This window comes from Pholcus phalangioides, unplaced genomic scaffold (genome assembly GCF_987345545.1).
Source record: "Pholcus phalangioides strain wild (caught in Gottingen) unplaced genomic scaffold, Ppha-v1.0 ptg000015l_1, whole genome shotgun sequence".
In the NCBI taxonomy this organism is placed as follows: domain Eukaryota; kingdom Metazoa; phylum Arthropoda; class Arachnida; order Araneae; family Pholcidae; genus Pholcus; species Pholcus phalangioides.
This window is the reverse complement of record NW_028301608.1, coordinates 9,165,166-9,190,053: the sequence shown is the minus strand read 5'-3', so window position 1 is coordinate 9,190,053 and position 24,888 is coordinate 9,165,166. Positions and strand designations below refer to the sequence as shown.

General features: G+C 33.2%; 1 protein-coding gene across 2 annotated transcripts in view; it reads right to left on the bottom strand.

Moving 5' to 3' along the window:
• The window catches only part of LOC149075432 (protein turtle-like), a 590,018-nt gene that overhangs the window by 54,921 nt on the left and 510,209 nt on the right, over positions 1-24,888 (bottom strand). For both annotated transcript variants that reach the window (XM_089242766.1, XM_089242765.1), the window contains 2 exons: positions 18,328-18,438; positions 7,643-7,849 (listed from right to left, as the gene is read on the bottom strand). In XM_089242766.1, the coding sequence (XP_089098892.1) occupies positions 7,643-7,849; positions 18,328-18,438 (318 nt within the window). The remainder of the gene's footprint in view (positions 1-7,642; positions 7,850-18,327; positions 18,439-24,888) is intronic.

Below are 24,888 nucleotides of genomic sequence, written 5' to 3'. Positions count from 1 at the left end.
TTTTGTGTGAAGCTTGGTGATTCCTGAGTTGAAAAATTCTGCCAGGTTAATTACTAGAGTTCATTTATTATGCTTTGAGAATGTAGGAAATAGGGCTGGACCTAACTTACATGCAATTTACATGTTCTGGGCCGGAGATATAAGAATCCCCTCCCTCCCCGAATGGGTATACATTTTTTTGTTCGGCAATACATTCACTGAGCTTGATACATAAATTTTACAAAAGCGCTGTATATTTCCAATCTTTAACGCTTCTATTTTCGGAATGACGAGAGGCACTGACTGATTCAGATCATTTTCTCGCTTATAAAAATCCCACGGTTTCCCGCTTAGTACGACTTATTTTCGTAGTCTTTTTTCCCTGTTTTCACTAATACTAATCGAAATTTCCCGTTTAAAACGTTTTCTCGGTCAATGTTTTTTCATGACTTTTTCTCGAAAACATTACAAGCCGGATTGACTGTATTATTTGTATCGAGCTTATCTCCCGGCTCGTGATTATGAACTAATTCCGAGTTGTAAATTTCTTGTAACATTTTTATTGGCATGAAATTCCTCTTTGTGTGAATTATTTCCCTATACATATTTTCGATACTTTGTTTTCTATTTCCACACCAGTTATTATAATTTACCATTCAAAAGCAGATTCAATGGACGCAGCCAATTTTTTGGAAAGTTTTCTGACCCTAAATATCACAGCTTTTAGTTACTTTTCATTTCTTTAATTTTTAATGCATATTTTAGGGATTTTGAGTGTCTGTTTGCCTGCCTATTTTGACCGTTTGTAGTGCCTAAATTTCCGAGCTCTGGTGATAAGTAATATAATCAGATGATTCTTTCTTAATCACCCCGTACACTAAAATCAGGGACCATGCACTTCGCTACATTTCTATGATTCATAAGGGAACGCTATGTACATCAAGAAACAAAAGAAATTGGATACCATTGAAAAAAACGGATATCGCGAAATAAAAATCGAAACAAGCAAAGTGCTTTGGAAACAGCAAATTTACGCCAAAAAAAAAAATGGAATATCCCGAAAAACTGGGATATATGGTGAGCTTATGTAGGGAGGGTTACCGATAAATATTTTGGTTAAAAGGAAGCGTCGGGCTTCAAAAACTTTGGGAGCCAGTGGTGTAAACCATTTACAAATACCAGGAGGTAATGTGTAACTCACTGTGTTAATTTCATACTTTTCGCAACATTTATCTATTTGGGAAATAAAGTGCAAACGAGGTCATTCGGTTTCTCTCAGATAAGCGGTGCTCGTGATTATAAAGGAAGAAATGTTGAAGATCTCAAGCTAAGAAATAGGTGCACAATTTATGAAGTTCATTTTAACGGACGATGTTAATTAGTTTTAGAGCTATACCGAGACGCTCTCGTCGACATTAAACGAACGTTTTATACCCTCGTGATTCCGTGAGAATCTATTAACTTCTCACATGATGAAAGAAGTTTCCGCCTGCATAGTTATAGGTCATTTTAATCTCTCGCTGTTACGGTACTCTACACGAATAATCCTTCTTCTGTGCCTAAGCTTTCCACCATAGTTATTCCAGATGCGAAATACCTACCCGGAATGCCGAAGAGAATTTTCTTCCAACCCATTATTATTATTTTTTCCCCTTTCTATTGTGAGTGTTTGCGAAGATATGCCACTTAATTGCTGAAATATTTTGAATAGCTTCGTGTTATATTAACTAGACTCGAAAATGTTCTCTCGCCGGCTACGAATTCGATTCTGGGTCGTTATCGCGTGTTTTGAAACTATTCCAAGGGAGTTTCACAGAGACGAAAACTCTTCATTTGGATGGAATACGTAGTTATATTCTATTTTATTGCTGCTGAGGATTTCGCAACGGAACCTTTATTGAGAATACATCGGTGCGAAGCGTAATGCAGGGAGATACGTAATGTGCTGGGAAAATTTTCGGATTGGGCAGGGTGCCCGAATCAATCATTTGTTGCAATGAATACAGTTATCTCCCATCACGGACACTCACTGTTAGCGGACACATCAAGTGAACCGACACTTTTCTGAATTACAATCAACCCTCTGTTTACGAACGTCTCTGTTTTGTCAATTCTGTTTACGAAAAACAAAAGAAATTATTCAGTCTGCGTGAAATTCGGTTGAGGAAAAAACAAAAATCAGGAAAAAAAAAATTTACTAATTGAGAGAACAATAGAGTAATATGGAAGTTTACAGAAGCGTGACGATTTTTTTCTTTGTGTTTCATCAACATACGGCTCATGAATCAGCATGTGATTTAAAGCATTGAGAATTTATCGAAGAAACATTTTTCAATTGGGCTATCTTTGACACGCAAACAAGATTCGCTGACTTCTACCGTATGAACCTGAGACAGAATGAAAAACACATATAATAAATATTTATAATAGAAAAAAAGTCATATCAATGTTAATCTTTAATAAACATTAATTGACTATAATATTTTTATTTTTTGTTTTTTTATAAATTTTAATTAAATTTATTGCATGAAAATTAATATGTTATTTGGTAGTTATTAAATTTATCACTCAAACAAATTCTACATAAAAATGAAATCACCCGCGACGACGCCATTTTTCAGCAAATAAATCCATTGTTGAAGAAAAACCAAAAACCTCTTCGATCGCTTCGGAACATTATGGTTTCCGTTTTGAAAATGCTAGAATTTTTTTCTCAAACTCAAATAACCATCATAACAGAGTTGTCCTTAGAGGCGTACGATAGATGCAGTCACACCGGGTCCCGTGCTTTGTTAGGCCCGACAGACCAGTCACGACCCAGGCTCTGTCCCTCCAGGGATATAAGCCTTTTACCCTTGCGGGTTGGGTCGCACTAGGGAGGCTTTGTTAGGCCCCGCACCAATGATAAATAAACCTAAATTATTTCTTGCATTAAATCAGAATTTTTCATCAATTCTGGAAATTTTAACCCGTAATTCTGATTTTTCATCTGTTCTCGAAGTACTCTCTTCTTTCCCTTATTTTGAATTTATCAATTCCAAAATTTTAATTAATTTCGGCAATTGTTTGTCTCATTAGTTCAAAATAACATTGAGTTTTGAGTTTCCATCAATTTTTGTGTTAATTTTCGTTTAATTGTTTGTCTAAAATTGTGTGTATGGCAATTTTTAGGCATTCCTTATTATTATGAAATAATGCCGATGCCGGTTCCCCAGTGATTATCAAGCTTTTGTCGACCGCGGTTTTCTTTCCCAATTCATGATTCATCTGCAGCTCCCCTGAATAGTAGTTTGGTAGTATTTTCCCCCATATGAAAGAACCACTTCAAAGCATAAATAGACATACAAATCAATATCTCCAGCTCCTCGCGACGTGGCCCCACCTCCCAAAAAAAAAAAAAAAAAAATCGGGACAAAACGGAGGGGGGGGGGGTCCTAAACATTTTTGGAGCCTGGAAATTTTTGAGGCCACGCTATTATCTTCACACCGAGCCCCTCGGTAAGGTGGTAAAGGAGCCCAGGTCAATTATAGTGCCCACCTATGATTTACAAGATCCATCAATACAATGGGTTGTAATACGAATAATCCTTTCTTATCAAATTATTTCGCCTCCGGAGTAAAGCCAGATCTTTTACACGGAAGAAAAGGATTTTCCACGTGTTTTCTGTTTTACTATCATCATTGCTTGGCTTTCGACACAATGACTTCGAGTTAGAGTTGAAAATGCATTGATTTAATACGATAAATTCAGGAATTTTCTTCTTCTAATAATTGGATGCTTACACATGAATAATGGTAATCCAAGAGAAGAATTGTAAATGTTTGAAATTCTTTAGAAAAGGGAGTTTTGTTTTGAATAAGATTAGTAAAGATTTAGTAAGATTAGTAAGTTAGAGATTAGTAAGATTTTTGAAAGTAGTCCCGTTTTCTCATCTAATCACAGTATAAATACGTAAATTTCTTTCCGAAAATTAATTTATTATCTTTCTGTATTATTCTGCATGAAAGAAAACAGAGGAAAATCAATATATACTGCAAAAAAATGTCCTGAAAAAAATTATGATTTCCACAAATTTTTTCCTCAACAAAGCAATTTGTATAGTAATTACATTTCGTTCAAAGCATGGCTATTTTCAGTCAATAAAGTTTTTTTTCTCATTTTCTTTTTACCTCAGCAAAAAATACAAGATTTTAAACAAAAGTTTCACAGAATTTCGAAATAATACTTCTATTTCTTTTTAAACGATGCCATCATCTATTATCTAAATTTCCAATATTATTATTTTTCTTCTCAATAAGCAAAGTGAGATAACTTTTTTTTTAACGAACTTGATGGATAAATATAGGACGTATATTGTATAATGATGTATAGTTTCCGTTCAACGTTACTATTAAGCCAAGCATGGCTTTGACGGTAATATGCATCCATAAATCATGCCTGAATTTCTTTATGTCAACAAACGAACGATTTCTATAACGAACATTTTCTATCTTTCGAAGAAAAAGAAGAAAAAATCTGTCAAGAAGTGTGTGATAAATTTTTAGAAATAAGCTATAAGATATATTTCTGAATGGCAGAAATCCCAAATATTGAAATTGAAGAGATTAGCTCAGATAATTTTCCAAAAAAAAAATACAAAAATGTAGACACTATACGGGATTACTTATAATTCGCTTCCCTAATGTTGCAGCGACATTTTTAATTTTTATTTATTCATTTTTAAGATAGACATCTTTCTTGATGTTTACGTCTCCCTGACATCCAGCTAATAGACATATTTTTCTTGAATCCATCTATCCTACTTTTTCCCCCTTCTAAATGCAAAAGATGGAATGCGATGCTCTTGGGAAATGAAAGAGATAAGAACATGTTTTGTTAAAGAAAACTAAAAAGAAAGCAAACTAAAAGACGTCTACGAAGAAATTGAGAACACAATATTTAATGATTGATATCGTTCCTCTGAAACCAAAGGAGGGAAGAGCGTTACACGGAAAAGCACTTCCCACACCCCGATATCCCATAAGAGGTCACGTCACAAAACGTGCTGTAGCTTTACTTACGAACAATGAATCGACTTGATATTCTGTAAAAATGAAAATGTATAAAGAAAAAATGCATTTGTGTATGTGTGTGTGTATATATATACTTTTAGATTAAAAGATAAAAGATTCTCCTACAGAGAAAAAAAAAGTATTGGGACAAGAATGAAACAAATTTTCATTTCTTAGTTTTTTCCTTTCTTAACCTCCCTTGAGAAATTAGAAACTTTATAGAGAACGTTGAGTATTTTTTCATACTTTGTACATAAAAAGGGCAGAATTCATTTTTTAAGTACTTTTTTTCCGTAAGAGTTCCATGGAAAAAGTGGAACAAGAACGATTTTTGTTGAATACAAATGAACATGCGTATTCCGACGTGTAGAAATGTTTTTCTTAATAAAAGATGGAAAAAAAGGAAACAAATATGTCGGGATAAATTTATACAGGAGAATATCACTTTTTCCACGTGCGAGAAGAAATACAATTTTTTTGTTTAGTTTTTAAATATTTGAAAACATGAAATATGACACGGATGAAAACCTTGTGTAAAATAAAATTTCGTTTTTTACTTCTCCAGTAAGAAACATTTAAACAATAGGGGGAAAGACATACAGTATCAATAATTATTTTTAAAAAAAACTGTTGTATAGATCGTGAATTGATCGGATGAACTTCATCCTGTAATCGTCGGATACAACATGGCAGATCAAACATTTGAAGTCACTATATTTGAATACGAAATATCCAACGAAGTGGTTGAAATAAAGATCTAAAAATGTGTAGTTTATAAAATGTCAATAATTCATGTTTAGAAAATTTTCCAATTCATTATGATTCTGAAATTAATTCCCGCACGTTTTCATCTAGGAATGTTGGCAAAATATACTCGCCTGGTAATTAACTATCTGGAGTACTTGGGAGATTTTAGACTTTCTTAACCTTCCCGTGAGATCGTAATTTCAGTAAAAGATTTAATTTCCTGCTTTTTTTGCAAATTGAATCTCAAATGTGCCTTTAAAGTAATTCAAATTATTTCTTTTAAGCTAGAAAATTTCAAATTCATGCATATTCTGAGTTTTTTTCCCCTTGAACATATTATATTCAAGGGGAAAAACTCAGAATAAAGAAAATTTAGAATGTGCATATATAGTTATGGAGTTTGATACACGTAATGAATTTTTCATACAGTAACACCTTCATTATCCAAAGTGTCCTGAAAAAATTGACCAGCTGGACGATCGGGGGATGATTTTTTCTTCTTTTTTATCAATTATTATCCTTATTACTGTTTTGTGAGATAGCGACAGGGCGTTAAATTCAAAGCATCGTGGTGACAATTCCCACATATACTTAGAACACCGTATTTTGTGCTTGAAAAAATATCCATTTCAAAATTGTCGTTTAATAATTCCGAAAAATCTACCGCGAAGCAAAGCCCCCCCCCCCAAAGAAATCAGCAGGCGCATATTGTGAATTGCCACCAACTGTTTTCGATAAGCAGTATATAAGCGTTATATATATAGGCGGTATTCATCGGCATGGTTTAAACTGTAGTCACAATTTTTGGATAAGAGATCAACATAGATTGGTTGAAAACCTAAATTTAACCACTCCGTGTCGGCCACTTATCAAAAAATTGTGACTATAGTTTAAACCACAATTTCCTAAACTTCCCTTCACCCATACAATCCTATGTTATACCAGTAGCTTCTACCGCCCCTCCCCAACGGGCGTTAACGCCCACGTTGGGAATCACTGGTTTAAACCATGTCGGTGGATACCTTCCCCTTAGCAGTTACAATTAATTTTCTACAAGTCGTATTGTTAGTTCTTCATATTACCGATAGATGACACCCACCTATAATTTGCCGCCAGGGAGAGTTGTCGTCTCTGCCTACCCCCCTGTAGTCCCGGTAAAGCGTATATGGATGTGAAACCATAGCCACAATCCTGCTTTTTTATGGTAAAATTCGTGCTCATCACATCGACTTACATAAGTAAGGACAATTTTTGTTTAGGACGGAGAAACTTTATAAAACTTCTTGTTCAGTGTTATTTTTGTTCTTCTTCGTGAGTATGGGAATTTTAAGGTACTCAGTAAAAAACGTTCAATTGACTTCAAAGAATGAAATTGCACGTAGAGGCAACTTCTTCATAATCGGTTGGTGATAATTCCGTTTCTCTGTCACAAAAGCATTAAAATAACGTCAAAAACTGTCCGAAGCACTATTCGTTCATTCAATTACTTTTATTAAAAATTAAAATATTTTCCTAAAAGAAATATTTGTCCTGTCCCGAAAATTTGCTGCCAGAAAAAAAAAATAATGACCCAAAATTTTGCTTTTTTTAACACTGATCGCTTTCCTGATATTGCTTTTTAGAAACGACTGCACCATCAGTCGTTTTCTGGACTGGCATTTTATTGTAGATTTTGTAGAATAAAAATAAAATATTTTTACATTTTTACATACGTCTGGGGGGGATTGCTTTTTGTTCTACAAAAAATACACAAAATGAGCAATAATTATTATGATTAAACGTATTGAGTATTAATAAAAAAATGATGAAAATGGTGTGATATTTATTTCAGACAGGTTATTTATTTCTAAAAGCATCAACTTACAATTCAGATCGAGGGTGACCGATGTCGATGCAGGAACTGTTATGTTGTTGTTGGAAGCTTGGCACTGAAGCACTGAAAGAAGATCCTGTCGTTTCAATTCGTCAATCTTGAGCTCGTTCCTCACGGAATTGTCACCCGTGACAAAAGTGTAAGATTCATCCATGAGCCCGTAGTCACGCCACCACGTGACAGCAGGGCGTGGCTTACCTGAAATGAAATCCATCAAGCTTAAAAAAAAATTGTGATAATATATTATTCATTTCTCAATAATATTTTAGGCATAAATAAGCTATACCTTACAATTTAGACGGAAGAATGACAACGCAATGACGAATTGGTTTTGGGATTCGTAATATTTCTCACTAATGATAACACTGAGAAGCGGATCAATCAATCAGTTATGTAGTAAGTAAGTTATAGCTTTTCGTTCAATGTTCCATCAATGTGGAATTCCACTATAACGAGTCAGATCGCATATTCCATATCGACTTCCCTTGAATAGCTTCTCATTCATTTCAACAGAGTATAACGGGACAACTAGGAGATTGTTTCTCAACACTTTCGCTGGCGTGTAAAATAACAACTTCGATAAGCAAAGAACACTTTATATTCGCGAAGGATCAAATGCTTACTTTGATTCTTGAAACTGTATTTTCGGAGCCAACAATAAGCCGTATGTACCGCTATTATTATTATGTACCAAAATGAACATAATGTACTCATTCTTATTACCCGGACTATTAAAAATCTGGTTACCCGATACAAAAGAAATACGAATTTTACTCAGAAAGTGCTTCTTATATACTCAACGATGAATATTTGCGAATTTCGAGTTTTAGTGAACTTTATTTTTCTTCTAAATACTCAATGAATAATCATAGCTGTACAATATTCTTTCACATTTTTGTACGCAAGCTAATAGCTTGTAAAAAAAAAGGAAGAACAAAAAACCTAGATAAGAGAGAAATAGTGGTTATAATATTTTATATCGACTCAATTGTGAACATAAATTCAGCTTGTAGACATTATTATTTATTAAATATCCCAAAAAAAACCATGATAGATACGAAAAGCATCTCCAAAGGAAACAAGAGAAAAGTATATCCACTCTATGAAAGATTGACTGTAAATTTCTAGGAGGATAGATATACATTTCATATATAAATAGAGAATATCTTCATATTTTCCAGAAAAAAGCTGATTTTAAGTAGGATCGTTTCTCAGTTTATGACCTACAAAGTATCATTTAAAATATATAAAAAAACATCGACTTTACTTCTGTCCACGTTGGACATCAAATTTTTATTCGAGCAATTTTTTTCTATCAAACGAACATTTTTCGACACCGGAAAAGAATATTTTTTTCCCATTTTTTTTTCTACGGGAAGACCTGCGGAAATTATGCAACTGGAAAAGCTACGAACTCCCATTTAAACTTCTCTAGCCCGATTAGGGTATACTTTATGTCTCTTCTTTGACAAAAATCGCTATGGGAGAAAAAAAAAATTATTCGAATTCTCTATATATTTTTTTTAGTTATTCTTCTGCCCTTATTCTCTTGTCTAGAAAAGGAAGAACCGAGAGAAAATTCCACATCCGTACACTTCTCTGTCCCATAGCGATAGATAGTGTTCGATCCGGACATTGAGGACTGACTATCGGAAATGATGAGAAGGAAGTGGCAATGCGACCATCATTCTCTCATGCGTTAATGCCTTTCTGACAATTACTAATGGGAGGAAAATGGTGAAAAGATTCTCTGAATTGGAAGGAGAGAGAGAGCAGAAAAAAAGATAAACCAAGATCTATACTACTATGAAAAGTTAGTTTCTTCAGATGTAGTTTTCCACGACATTTTTGTGGAATTCGATAAAAACTCTTTTCGAAGTAAATGTTTAATATACTGAACCCTACGGGAATAGTTATGCTTCTTTTCTTGGAATTTTACGAGTAAATTGAAAGTATATGAGTAAGGTATTTTTCGCCTAAAGAAATAAGTTACATTAGTGTCCGTGTATATTATGTACTATTTTGCATGTTCGTAAAAGTCAAACAAGAGAATATATACTCCTTTTTGCACAAGACCGCATAATTACTGTAGTAACTGAAAAAAAGGGAATGGTTTGATTTTTTTATGACTACACGGAATGCTTTATTTATTTATTAAATTAAACCAAGATCCACGACTTTTTCATTAGAATATTTCACATGTTTTATACAAGATTTATATAAAGAGAATTGGCAAGTCAATACAAGAATGACTTTATCCGACGCCGTGACCCGATGCGAAATAAATTTCGGGGCTCTTTAATCCTGAATTTATATATTTTGCGGGGGAGGGGAACAGACATCCAAAGAGATCCATGCATTATCACAGAATATACAGGAATGCAGAAATATATCTACTCACCAATGAAAATTGAGAATTAATGAGAGGGGAAAAATATCACAAAATTCACTAAAATTCAGAAATAATGAATGAAATAATTTCAGAATTGATTGAAATTCAAAATTTCGGGAGAAATGAATCCCAGAATTGATTGAAATTCAAAATTTTGGGAGAAATGAATCCCAGAATTGATGAAAATTCATATATAATGAGAGAAAATCCCAGAATTTAGAGAGTGAGGTGAAATTTAGAATTAATGAAAGAAATAACTCCGGAATATTGATGGAAATTTTAAAATTAAATCAGCTAAACTCAGATACCTTGTAATGCACTAACCTACTACAAAAATTTGCATTTGATATATATGTATATACATTTTTAAATTCCTATTACCGTAAGAGCAAGGTCCTTCAAACCACGGGGCCAAGTGAGACCGCACATGTCTCGTACACCTCTAATGGTGGCTCTGTGTGAATAAAGCTCATACGTTTTGAAATCCTAGCTGATGAATTCTCAGATCATTACTGATGATTTCATCAAAATAATTCAATTGCGTAATGCAGTGATTCTCAACCGGTGCTCTGCGGAGTCCTTAGGACTCCATGTGCTTTACTTTAAAAAAGCGTGTCGAAAAAGGTTGAGAACCACCGGTAGAATGGAACTGAAGCTTCTGCTATGGTATACTTACATGCAAATTATTGCACAAATGGCACAGCTATACTCATTCAAAAAAAAATTGCCGGACGAATTTGTCATAACGTATAATTCTTTTGTAGAATATTTCGTAATTTATTAGACATTTTGAGCATCGGTTAATAGAAATCACTTCGCTCCAATTAACTGAAGCATCATTGCAGTTTCACTCGTTCAAAAATAATATGTATTTTACATGTGAATCTAATGTAAATGAAAATGTTAAATCTTGTGTAAATATAAAAAAAAAATTCCAACATAATTCACAGCAATGACGTAATGAAGTAAAGACAAATAAATTTTGAACGAGATTTGATTCTGCAAACACCTTATAATTCTCTTTAAAAAGAAAAAAAAACACACACACACAACCTTCAAATTAAAACTTCACAAGACATTTTCCGATTTCCTCAAAGCCAGATAGACTGGCCATCAAATTTAATTAGGGGAGTCAAAACAACCTTATGTACAAGAAAATAAACCCTTCAAAAAACATCGCGAAAACCGCTCGAGAATTCAAGCTCTTCAAATTCGGAGTCAAGTAAACTAACTGTTTGTACGATCCGTGTGGGTACGTCGTCTCTCCATTACTATTTTTTCTCTCGTTCCTTAATTCCATCGCAGTAGCTATGGATCGATACAGTAAGGAATGTTCAAGAAGAAGAAGTCATCGTGCTCAAGCAAAATGCAAAGATCTGTGTCTCAATTAGAATTCTTATCGTAATTAGATTGACTACGGCTCGGGAATTCCCGAGAGAGGAGAAGAAGGAGCCAGACAAGATAGATAAGGTAAAGCGACAGCATAGAAAATATAACCTCAACTGGGAAAGGAAAAGATTTATAAAAGAGAGAAAATGTCTTTTGTGTGTGTGCGTTTCCTGGAAATGCTTTCCTAATTAAGAAAATCCCAAATTCCAAGGAAAAAAAAAAGTTTTTCTACCAAATAATTTTGTTTTTTCTTCGCACGGTGATCCACTTTTCGATTTTTTCCCCTTCTATTCAGAGATATTACTTTATTTTGTTCGATTTTTTTTTCTTGTTTGAATTCAATGCAGATGACTAGCTTTGTAGATTATGTTTAATGAAGTATATGAAATAAAAAATAGATCATCTTCATCATTTTCAGTTAACTTGGATGATCTTTTTTGTTCTGAATATAATTATCGAAATTCGCTTGTTTCGTCTTAATATCTTAAGACTTGAAATACATTTTTTTAATCAGTCAGAATTTTAATTAAGAAGGTATTTAGTAATGGTGAAATATTTTTTATGCATTTTTTTCAACTATTGGTTTGGTGTATTGACATTTTTTTCACTCATGTTGCTTCGATATATTGTGAATTACCTCCTAATTCTTAATCTTAAGTTTAATCTTCTCTTGTTAGTTAAAGGAAAACTAAAAAGAAATGTCCCCAGAGTATATAGTAATTATCAGATTGAGATTAAAAATTGTGCAAAAAAAGTTCAATACTGCTCAAATATTTTGAAAATATTTGTTTTAGAAAACGCAGAATTGTCCCTCGAAATTGATATTTATTTAGATATGCTCTGATATGTATATATATATATATTTATTTAATTTTATTTATTTATGTATTCTCGTTTCTTGAGAGTGCATACAGTGAAACTGATATAACGAGGTACTCTGCAGACTAAGAGAGAAATATCGTTGTAGATGGGTCATCATTATATCGAGAGGTAACATTATCACCATCAGTCTCCACCAAATTTATGCAGTTCTTGTGATCTCTTCTGAATTTGTGTTGTTATTATACCATAAGATGTATTTTAATTATTCATTCGCAACAAAAAATTCTAATTGATTAGTTGTTTAATAAAATTTATTCCGTTGTTTCATGCTGTAGATCGGTTTACTGTACATAACTTTCCTGTACTACACAGAAAGTTGCTTCACGGTAACTTCATCAACGCTTTCGGAAGGCAGATATATTGCAAAATGCCAACACCATTGCATATTGCCATAATTGCACAAATGCCATTTTTATAATCCTCAAAAAAAACTGGTGAGGAGAATAAAAATGTATGAAAGATGAATTTGAGCGAAATATTAGAAAAAAATGTTGTAGTAGTTTCAAAATTTCTTCAAAAAATATCGTAATATTAATAAAATCGTTTATCGAAGTAAAGGATATCATTGTATCGAGAGGTTTTTACATTAACCTGGCAATTAAAATTTGAAGAAGTGTCATTGTAGAGGTATGCATCGTTATATCGAATATAGTTTCAGCGAAGTTTCACTGTAGTTAAAAAATTAGTCAGCTATGAAAGCGAAAGGATGGTAATACATTAGTATACCAACAGATGCTTTACAATTTTAATGAGTAAGAAACTCGTCCTCATAAAAAACGTGTACTGGTTGGTTTACCGATCATCACCTAATGAAAGCAAATGTATAACCTGATGGCAGAAACAGCAAATTTCGATCTTTTGAACCGAACTTTTTGAATTTAAAGCATTCATTAATAAATTGATATTTTCGCGCAAACAAATATGCAATACATATCTCATGCACATATTTAGAATGCGAATCCGAAAGTCTTCCGATATTCAACTTCGAATTCAAACACATCGTACGGAATAAATCTAAGCATGAAAATTTAATAGAATGAACATTTCTCTATGAATAAAGACTAGAAGCGAGGTTGTCATATAATATTCTATTGGTAAAGATTCGTTTCGTGAATCTCATACATGTAAGAAGTAGGATCAAGATATTCTGTACACTGCGAATTCGAACAAATATAGTACAGTAGCGATCCCGGGAGTGATTTTTCGTTTGTAAAAATCGACTGTTGGGAAAAATCGGGAAAAATATTTGGAAATTGGGAAACGAAAATAGTTCACTTGGGAGATTGCAAACTTAAAAAAAAAAGAGAAGAAAGGAAAATAAAGAATTTGGTGAATGCGTTTACGAAACATCTGGAGTACGGAAGATTAGGAAACATCGCGAACGAAAGTGTTTGGATAGATAACAATAAAGCTAACTTCACGTGAGAGAGAAAAAATTATAAATAAATGATAGAAAAGAATGCAGAGAAAACTATCCTTATAAAGAAAAACATACAGAAATACCTATCGTTCTCGGCGATGATTATTTACTTAGATAGACCGTTTTGAGGAAATAAATGGTGTTCGCCAAACACGATAGTCAGAAGAAGGTCCTTCCATCACAGGTGGGACGAGATTTTATTAGGATACGGGATATTGAATGAAATGTTTTATATAGAAGTCGTCTTCACACGTGCCATTCCTCACAGTTTTTTTTTCGAGCTCATATTTTTTACTTGAAACAAAAAATTTACTCCATGGAATTAAAGAATAAGAAAAGCCTGGTTCTATTTAATATGAATTTTATAAATCTCGTATACCGGAGGTAGTATTTCATCAAGTCATTTTGTACGGTTTTTTTTTGGCTACATGATTAGTGATTGCATGATTATGATATTATAAAATCATAAGCGTACATTTATAAAATGTCTGCACATGAAACACTGTCTGGATTTTTTTTATTTCATTTGACTGCAGTATTCGAGATATCGTGATTTAGTTTGATTTGACAAGAATGCTAAAGTTTACTTTTAACTTCGCTTGTGACCCTGAGGAAACGGATGTTTTATTACATTCGGTTGAATTTATTCGGTACCACGGAGAAAGGTTTTTATGGTATAGTTGATGAGATATATAGTTTTAAATTAGTTGATGATATAGTTGTTGAAAATGTATAATAACAAATGGATTATTTATAATAATAAACGGTACCGAAGAAGAAAGAAAAATCTTTTAAAAGAAAATTTGAGAAAATATCAAACGTTTTTATGATATTAAATACTTGTTTTCGAGAAGAAAAAACCGGGAAAATAAAGAGTGGACCAATTTTGGCTAAATTTGCATTCATTCAATGGAATGTTTTAGACTTGGTATTATGTCGAATGTTGTATGGAAGGAATACACAAAACACTATCTCTGCTTTTATTATGCCGATTAGTAACTACATAATATAATAATGCATCTGCTATTGGTACCCTATTGTGTACCAATTTGTGATTAGAAAGTAATTCTATGGAAATTTTTATGCCGTTTTTTTAAAGTAACAAATAATGCACCTTACTTATGCTATCAATTTATTGATTCGAAGTTCGAACGAACTACAGAAAAATACGCATTCAGTTATATAAATTAACTAACCAGTTTCTGCTATATTTGCTATGTAAAATTTCCTGTTGCTTCTCACCTATAATTAGCTGCAGAATTTGATAGCTGTTATAGAAACTATGAGAGATTGCAATATGTAGGCGTACTTTTGGTAAATATGAAATCATGTAAACTTATTTTATTTTTACCAGAATCGATACTGAATTTTTAATCACTGAAATATATTTTTATTACCATCCTCGATTCTGGATAGAAAACGAAAGGCTTTACGGTGTTTTTTTTCTCACCGAGAATCATTCCTGTAATGGATTTTCACTCATGGACGTCCTCCAGTTCTCCTGTACTGTATGTGAATAGCGCATCTATTGTAATAGCTTCACTATAACCATAGATGTCTAGAATCTACAAATTAGTTTAAAAAATTCAATTAGGCTAATTTATTTTCTTCTGTTTCTTTGATGTATTCATAGTTGCCAATTCTTGGCAGATTTCTACCCGTAGAAAGCAGGAAGAAAAATTACAATATGTATTGTAATTCTCAAAGTTAAAAGAAAGAATTAAGAAATCAGCGTGATTGCAAACTTCCTAGTCCTTTAAGAAAATGCAGTCAGAAATTATGCATCATGTAAGAGTCAATACGTTAACGTTGATTCAAATATTTGTTAACTTCATCGTTTCCTCTGAAGTCTTCCTCCTGAAGGAATGGCTAAAACTTTATTACAAGAGAATCATAGCGAGTTCTGCGAGAAATATGCCGCCGTATAATGGAAAGTATATTTACAAGCTTAACCACCGATAGGTTAGATACATAGGGTAAAGTAAATTTATGTCTCGTTACGCAAGGGTTTAAGCGAGTAGGCTGTAAAGAGATGAGGGAAAGGATAATAATCTCTTTGTTTGGATACTGATGGCGTTCATTAGCAGCTACAACTGCATTCTTAATGATTACCGAGAAAGAAAATTATTTCCACTTCCTTCGCGCGGCTAAAATGGATGGATCGATGAATCTAGTTAATTTTTCCGGGAACGCTACTAATGTTAATTGCTGCGTTTCCGCCAGTAATATCAAATGAAGTTCCTGTAAGTTTTACATTACCGATTATTACTATGAGTAATATAATTACTACTAATAATAAGAGCCTTAAAGGGGATTTTTATTCTACTAGGTGTATCATAAATTCGTAAATAGCTTAGCAATTTGTAAAAAGTGAAGGAATTAATATATTTGAATGCGGTTTGCGAAAAAAATTATTCTTGTGAAGGGGGATTTTATATATTTTGGTACAGAAAAAGATTTGGTTCAAATTTTTGTCGGTGGAGGGGGCTGCACAGAATTCCGATAAGTGTGATTGGTCCCGGACCTTTCTTCAATATCTTTTGTGTCTGAAACGTTCGTAAAGATTGATCCAACGATTCGTGGCTGAGGTAAGAAGCAACTTCACCAGTAGTTGTTCATCCACCAATGTTAACATCACAATGGAAATATTTGGTAAATGCTTGCTGTTTTCACTAACAGGAAAATTGAGAAATGAGCTGTTAATCGTACACCTGCGTTGTATAATATTCAGATTCGCCTATTTCCAGTGATTTGTTTACGTTCAGCGTCCTCTAATGACGAAAATGTCAACAGAAATTCTTGAATATTTGAAAAAATTACAAAAATGGTAGGGGTTGGTATATTTGAATGTATATTTCCATAAAAAAGAAGGGGGGGGGGGGGGATCACAGAGAGAGATTTCTCGGGACAGAGAAAATAGTCTAGAGTTTTGTTGAGAGAGGGCGCTGCACAAAAGCAAGTCACTGTAAATATGCAAATTCTATGAAATGCAGGATGTACGATCAAAACCTTTTAGATACGATGCGCTTACATGAGATTTTCATAGTAATGTTGACATTGGTGAGAAAAGCACTATTTTTCATGTTGTTATACCTCAGCTACGAATCGCCGAAAAAAATTATGTGCTTTCGCACAGTGTCTACTATAGACAAAAATTGAAACAAGTTTTGTATCTGTACCGCAAACTCAAATTCCTAAATAACTTTTCGCAAACGGTACTCAAACATACCAATTCCTTCTGAATGCATTTATAAACTTTTAAACTATTTACAAATTTATGGCACACCGTGTACATCTGAAACATTCCAGCATGGATGTTATATAAAGTACTTTAACGGATGGAAAATGACGAATAAATAAAACTAAACAAGTTATCTTTATCACCATAATTTACCTTCAGCATATCTGGGAAAAATATAAAATATTCCGTCAATAAAAACTAATCTGTATAACTTTTGGACAGTATTAAATGAAACTATTTCTTAATAGAATCAACTCAAATATTATTATGTACATATAAAATCCATTCCTCATCATTGAATTTATAATGCAATTAATTATTTTTTATTCTTTAATTTTTATTAGAACATGCATTTACATTTTCACAGGTGCTAATCATCGGATATTTAATAACTTACATGCGTTTTATACAACCTGTTTTCTTGAAAAAAACATAAATTTTATATAGAATTTCATTTATTTTTTTTGAAATCAGATAAAACTGAGTCTTGAACAAAAATAAATTGTAATGTTGAAAATTTCCATTATTTCCATTTTCACTTTAAAGAGAAGAAAACAACAACAAATTGATAATATGTATTTGAATTCAGATGAAAGCACAAATACGCTCAGCGGATAATGTGTTAGCTGAATTTAATAAAGCTTTTCTGATAATAACAAAAATATTTTTTGTTTTTCTTTAAAGAGGAATCCGAAAACAATAAACAGTTAAATAGGTGATTGAACCGTGAAAAATTCACTCAACGTTCCGGGAAATTTTCTTCACAATCAAATTTCATTTTTCATTTTAAAGATATGATTCAGGAGGTTTATCCAGGCGTTAAAAAGCAGTGCGTGATTTTTTTACAGCTTTTATATATGCTTTGAATTCACTACCAGCTTTTTTTTTTTCACGGTTTATTCTCAATTTCTTGAGAAATTAAAATAAGCGAATCATTCGAATGCCAAAATTGAAGATCCTTTAGGAATCCGTTAAATTTTATCATTTTTACCGACTTATATATATATATATATACTGCTTTCAATTTCCATATCTTCAACGAATGTTGTTTTTAATTTTCATTTTATACTATATTAATATTATTTTTCTTCTTCGTCTTCTTTCCATGTTACTGACCAAGAGTTGATTTGACCGATGTTATATGGCACGAGGCCAAACGTGACTTGAAGATTGTATTATAAATCTTTTCTTTTATATCTTATCGTGAATATCGTGACTTATAATTCTTTTACATCTAAATGAGTGGACCCAAAATTTGATAAGTTAGAATTAGATATTTTTACGGAAAAATTCGAATTTTATGAGTTTTTTTATGTATATTATTTTTATAATTGAAAATAAGTTTGACTCACCTCCATCAGATTCGCAGAGTAGTGTTAACGGGTCACCCTCGTTGTATGGTCCAATTGTACCTTTGATTTTCTCCCCGTCTTCATCGTATATGACAGGTTCAGATGGTGGAACTGCGAAAACATATATACATATAAATAAGGTGAATATATTAAGGTCAATCGACAGTCATACGCAAAATCTGTGTATAGAGAATGTTTCGAGATTATTTGCAGACAAACAACGTAAAAACCTCGAGCTATTGTATTAAATATTTATAGAAGATCGGTTCCAAATTGGAAGCCATATGATAAAACGTCGTCTTCAACCAACGATTTCAATTTGTTTGGGGTTCATTCGAAATAATTACTGCTGAAGCAGTAATACTTCGAATGAATCAGAAAATCATATCAGAAAATATTGTGAATCGCTTCTATGCTTTGATGCTGTGAAGCTGAATACGGTAGGAATATAATGTCATCACTTTTTACTTACACTTTTCACTTCTCTCACAATGTCAAAAATTAAAAACGCAAGGCACCAGCGTACTTTTATAACTCTAAAAATATGTTTTCAAAATTCTGCTTAATTTGAATATAACAGATAGCTGTCAAATATAACCTAAATACACAGCAACCCGATATAAAAACATATGCGTATTACGGGAGAAACACTGACACGAATATATCCTGTCTTCATCTTGTTTTCGGGAATATTAATGATGTATCACATGAAAAATTAAAATGTTTTAATCTAATTATTGGACTGTTTTTCGAGTTTTCACTCGGAAAGAAAAACCGAATTTCACTTGTAACTATTTCAACAGTTCGACGATAGTGTTCGTCGATTGCTTTGGGTGCTTCCACCAATTCAAAAGTTTCCTAAAATATTCCGGTTAAAAAACAAAACATTCCTTTTATTGTGTGCGGAATTTTTTAGTGTATTTTTTAATCAAAGAGATATATCAAGTTCTTTTTATACCAAATGTGTTGTTGCAAAAAATGGGGGAGTAAACAAGTTTTGGCACTATCATCCTGAAATAAATGACTATTTTTATAGTGACAAGCCTGCGTATGACTGCTCATTCTAATCGAGTTTGCATTTCGCAAGAACTAACAAACAATTGAGGAAAAAAATATATGTAGCGTGCTTATCAAAAATCATGACCATACACGGAAAAATTTTGAAATGCAATTTTGTTTATTCTAAATATTTGCTGTTGTTAGAACGTAAATGAAAACCAAAATAGCATTTTTTTTCCCTCTAACTGAAATAAAGATCATTTAACGAAGCATCGAACCATCAAAAAACATCATTTTTTGAATCACGATAACAACAAAAAAAATAATGTTTGTTAAAATCACAAATGGAAAATAGGAAATGAAATATTGAAGAAAAAATTCAATTTACTGTTTAGGTCCCCATTAAAGAACATAGTTTGTAGGATAATTGTGAGGAATGCTCCAAAAAACAAACCTTTAGAACACATTTATACCAAACATAACGAATAGAATTATATTTTTGTTCTTTCGTAATGATAACACATGAGAGAGAGTTAGGAAAAAAAAATTGGTACAATTCCAGTATTTTTTTTTTTCCTGTCCATTATTTTACTATACTTTTGAATTTTTTTTTCTCCTCTTCCTTATTTTTGCTATCGCAACTATTTCCAGTAATCGTCAAAAATTTTTCCCTGGCCCATTTCTGACATTAGCTTGCGTTGCCTGTGTTTAGCGTGCTTGGTCTAGTGAAAGAAAGTTTATCGCAGTTTAAATGTGAGTCATTATTTTCCGGATAACATCTGTTTGGGATGTTACAAAGCGATGTACCTGAAAAACTTTTTATTCCTTGATAAGACAGTAACAAATGAATCTCCGTAGGGAGAGAAAAGAGGATGGGAAAAAATAAAAAACGAGGTGGTAGTAGAGGCTTTTGGTCCTCTGCTGCCTCCTAGAATAACCATAGCATATTTTGCGTGATAAATTCTCCTCATGCAAAAAAGAGACGCGAGAACACAATGTTCGAGATATAAATAATGACACTTTTTGGCTGAAGGGAACGCACCAGTAATAAAAGAGTCGTTTTTAGAAAAAAAAAAAAAAAACTGACGCCGTGAATATAACAGAAGCCATTGTTAAGTACGAAGTAAATGACGCCCTGCGTCCGGAATGTCCAGTTTTCATAGCCGATCTGATTGTAAGAATCTTCACGAGCCAAACACAGATGGACATTCATTCGAATGTGCTTTGGGATATAAAACATTCTATCATCCGTGGTTAGGAGACATAAAATTGGCCTATTTACGAACATACGCTTTTTACTCCGTTTATTTTGCCATTTTATCTTTCAGAAAGATTTTTATCTTTCATGTCTTATAAAAAATATACCATTTATGTTGTAGAAAAGTGGCTATAGGAGCCATAAAGGACATTGTGTAACTTTATCTATATTTCATCGTGTGTCCACAAAATTCACCGCCGTATAAATTTCCGCAAAAAAAATTCACCGACAACAGTCCCATACTAGTGAGTGAGCAAATGAACGAGTAAATTAGCACAAGGACTGAGTGAATCAGTGAATGAGCACAGGGTATACTACTTCACCAAACACCAACGCTAACCATATCGCTATATTGCAATTTACTGTCATTAATGAGTTGGGTTGGAAATGAGGGCGCCGTCTAACGGTGGACGCCTCAAGCTCGTTAGAAAAATAGCCTATCTTTATTTTTCCCCGAGTTTGAACCAGGAACCATGACAGCAACCTTCACGGTAACATTCTTGTAGACGAGAATCTTATCACCACTCCACTCGGGCACATAAACTTCAGCCGGGTTCCATAGAATGGAACCTGCAACCGTCGCCATGTGCGTCCCACGCTCTAACCACTTTACCAATTGTTGACGTACACAGGGTATGAGTGAATGAGAAATTAAGTGAGCGAATGGATGAGCGAACAATCAACTGGTTGCATGAGTGAGCGAGTGAGTGAGAAATTGGTTAAACGATCAAGTCAGTGACAAGATGAGAAAATGAGTGAGCAAGTTAGCAGATGAGCTGAAGGTTAAGTGAGAAAGTGAGCACATCTGTTGGTGAATGAGCAAGTTAATAAATGAGTCAGAGGGAGTGGAGCAAGTGAGCAAATGAACAAGAAAGTGAGCAGGTGATGAAACTATTGACTAATGAGCAATTAAGTGAGCGAGTGGATGAGCAATTAAGTGAGTCAATAATTATCTTACTCTGATAAGCGCGCTCATTCATCCATCCTACTACATCCCTAACTCACTCTGTGTTGTCACTCGTTCGCTCATTCACTAATCCACTAGCTCGCACACCCGGTCACTAACTCTGTCACTCGGTTACTCACTAACCACGTTGACACTCACTCACTAACTCAATTACTCAATAGGTCATTCAATATGCCATTCGGTCACTCACCAACTAATTTGGTCGCTCACTCGGTCATTGCTGGCTCACGTACTCACTCACATTTTAATAAAAATTAATAATTTTGAGTAAAATATAGGCATGCAGCACGAATATTTAACATTAGTGCCTCTCTTCAGACATAAAAACGCATTATGTGCCACAATATATTTTTTGGATTGCTCAGAACATGGAAGAAAACTATATTTTTCGAATAAACATTCTGCGAATAAGGATTAGAATATTTTGAATATACTCATAATTTCTGTATTATAAAAACTAGTTTATTGATAATTATATGATTTGGAATGTTTGTTTTGCGAAATGTTTCTGGAACATTGTTTCAATATTGGAGTATTAATATCGAATAGAATGTTTGCACTGAAACGAAAGATATTGCGTAGAATACAATTTTATAAGACATTAAGGGGATTAGTGCACGCAAATTTTTCAATTTTCAAATGCTATGAAATGTTCTCCGTCAAACTGCGTTCTATTTCGTTCTAGCTGTAATGAAATTATTTTGAAAATCTTTTAATACGAACAGCTGGTAGGTCATTATAGTATATGCTAATGTTTCCCACTAAAATGATCTTTTCTCGAAACTAAGTTTTTGTTAGATAAGGAACATTTTATCGAACACAACTAATTTAAATGTCTTTAAACTTTGTGTGTCTCTCAATACTATGGTGTTACATACTTTAGCACGAGGATTTTTTTATTAAAATTTGTTTAAAATAATTATGACGTAAAATATGGACAAATTTTGGTGATTTTTGAAAAAAAAATTGCATGTTGTCGAAGTTAAAATTCGAGAAAAAATAATCAACAATCAAAATCCTGAATGCTCGTGTTAAATTGTATAAAAATAATCATAGCATTTGAGAAAAAAAATTGAGTGACAAAAGTGAATATAAAATTTTTAAATGTTCCTTAAAGAAGGAAATTATTTCCATAGGAAAGCACCGGAAGACAAAATCGTGCACCAAACCCCTTAATATTATATGACTTATATGGTGTCACGTATGTATATGTGTTACGCGTTAAATGCGATAAGTTCTGTTATTATGCATAATCGCCAACAAATTTGATGTGAACACTTATTATCCATAATGCAGAAGCGTAGTTAGTAAATTGTATAAATACATACTGAAAAATATTTTTTTTACCGGTGGATAAGCATAATACTCAAGTGTCGCTGGTAGACATGATAGATCGCCTTTGTCGGTTATTATGCATAATCATCATTTCGTATTGATAAATATGATAAATTTGTCCCATTGCCGTGATTACATTTGTTATTTAGATGGCCGTACTTGCAAGCCAGGGTCTGAACAGGATATAATGAATTGTGAACGAATTTTTTCGACCAAACCTAAATAACTCCTGCAACTGTAAACTACTGGTTAACGAATCCTGAAATGGTACCTCGATATAGCGAAGACCTATTTAATAAATTCAGTTATTTAATGAATTTTTCTACAAATTTGTATTTAAGAGATTGGCACGACAAAAATAATTAAATCTTAAAATTCATTAACTAGGATTTCGCTATATCGGAATTTAACCAATAAAACATTCTACCAGAACCCATTTGGGCATTTTTTTTTTCATGTTTATCAAATTCACCGATCATACTTGAATATCACGTATAATCACCAGTAAAAGTGATATTTTTTATAGTATTTATAAAAATTACCGACATTTTGGTATTATACAGTGCACGAATTATCACTGGTAAAATTTGTCTCTTAGTATTTATTTACCAACGACGTTTTTGGATGAATAATCGCTGGTAAAAGCTATAAATTTATCAAACTTACCGAGGCTATTGGCGATTATGAATGATTACCAATTTCTCACATTTATCGTAACGCATACATGCAGGGTGTCCAATAGCTGGTATAGCTCATTTTGGGGAAAATTCAATTTAAAAAGAGTTGGTTTTTAACAACTGTCGGTTATCATGCTAGATTAACCTCTAACATACTCTTGAAAAAAGAAAGAAACATACTTTCAGTCGATTGTTTATGCCGAAAAAAAATAACCGGATTCCAAAGAGCCATAAGAGATAAGTCCCGCCTCTAGTTTACGAATAATAGTTAATCGCAAGCACACAAATAACCACCATTTTCGTTTCTTTACCAGTGAAAAAGGCGAAAAAGTACGCTGTTTTCAAAGAAGGAAAAAGCCCGATGTGAATGTTCATACGTTGTATTCCAGAAAAGTTAACGTTATCAATATAGGAAAAAAGTTAAATTCTCAAAAATTAGTCGTACTAAGCGGGATCGACTGTATATGTAAATTTCTGACCCTCCAACGACAGAAACACAGTCTAGATCGCCCGCGGACTGAAAAGGTTTTCACCTCCTTCTTTATGACATTATTCAGAAAGAAAAATCAAAGTTTCCTAATTACTTTCTCCTGCTGTGTATACTCAGAAATCGAAGGATCGGGTTTCCGTTTTGTAAAGAGACTACCTCTTCTTCCTGAAGTTGGCCATGCTGCTTTGGTGGATCATTTGCTTGGAGAGAGAGCTTCTTCTCGATCGAACTGTGCGTCTTTAATACCTAATGCTAGCTTAGGTTTCATGAATTAATCAGTAAAAGAAGGCGGACATTTCCCGGAGAGTTCATATCTCCCTGTGGACCGAGGGTACAATAAATGCGTTCGATATTGTGCGGAACTCGCGTAAAGGGTTTCCGTTCACGATGCCAAGTAAGGGAAGAAACATCAGGAAAACATAGGTAAAACCTTAAAAAACTTCCGGATTCTTTGGTTGTGTCATATCATCATTACGAAATCAGAGTGGTTCGTATTCTGTTGTGTTTATAATGGAGTTTTTTTCCCCACCCAAATGATTACAGTAATATTGCTTTTCGCAAGTTAATTTCTGTTCCATTAATAAGGCACTAGTAACTCCCTTAATCTACGTTATCTCGAAAACAACTTTCTCTTCCAAACAACAAATTATTCATTGCGATCAGCGGTGATATTTTTATAGGGGGGAAGGGAGGAAAAGAGGAAGCCTGGGCGATAAGTTCGTAGGTGCGGCAAATGTGAAGAATGAAAAGTCGAGGAAATTGCAATGGAACTTCGGTTAACAAGCTCAATTCGTTCCACCAACGTGTTCGTTATACGAACAGCTCGTGATTCGAT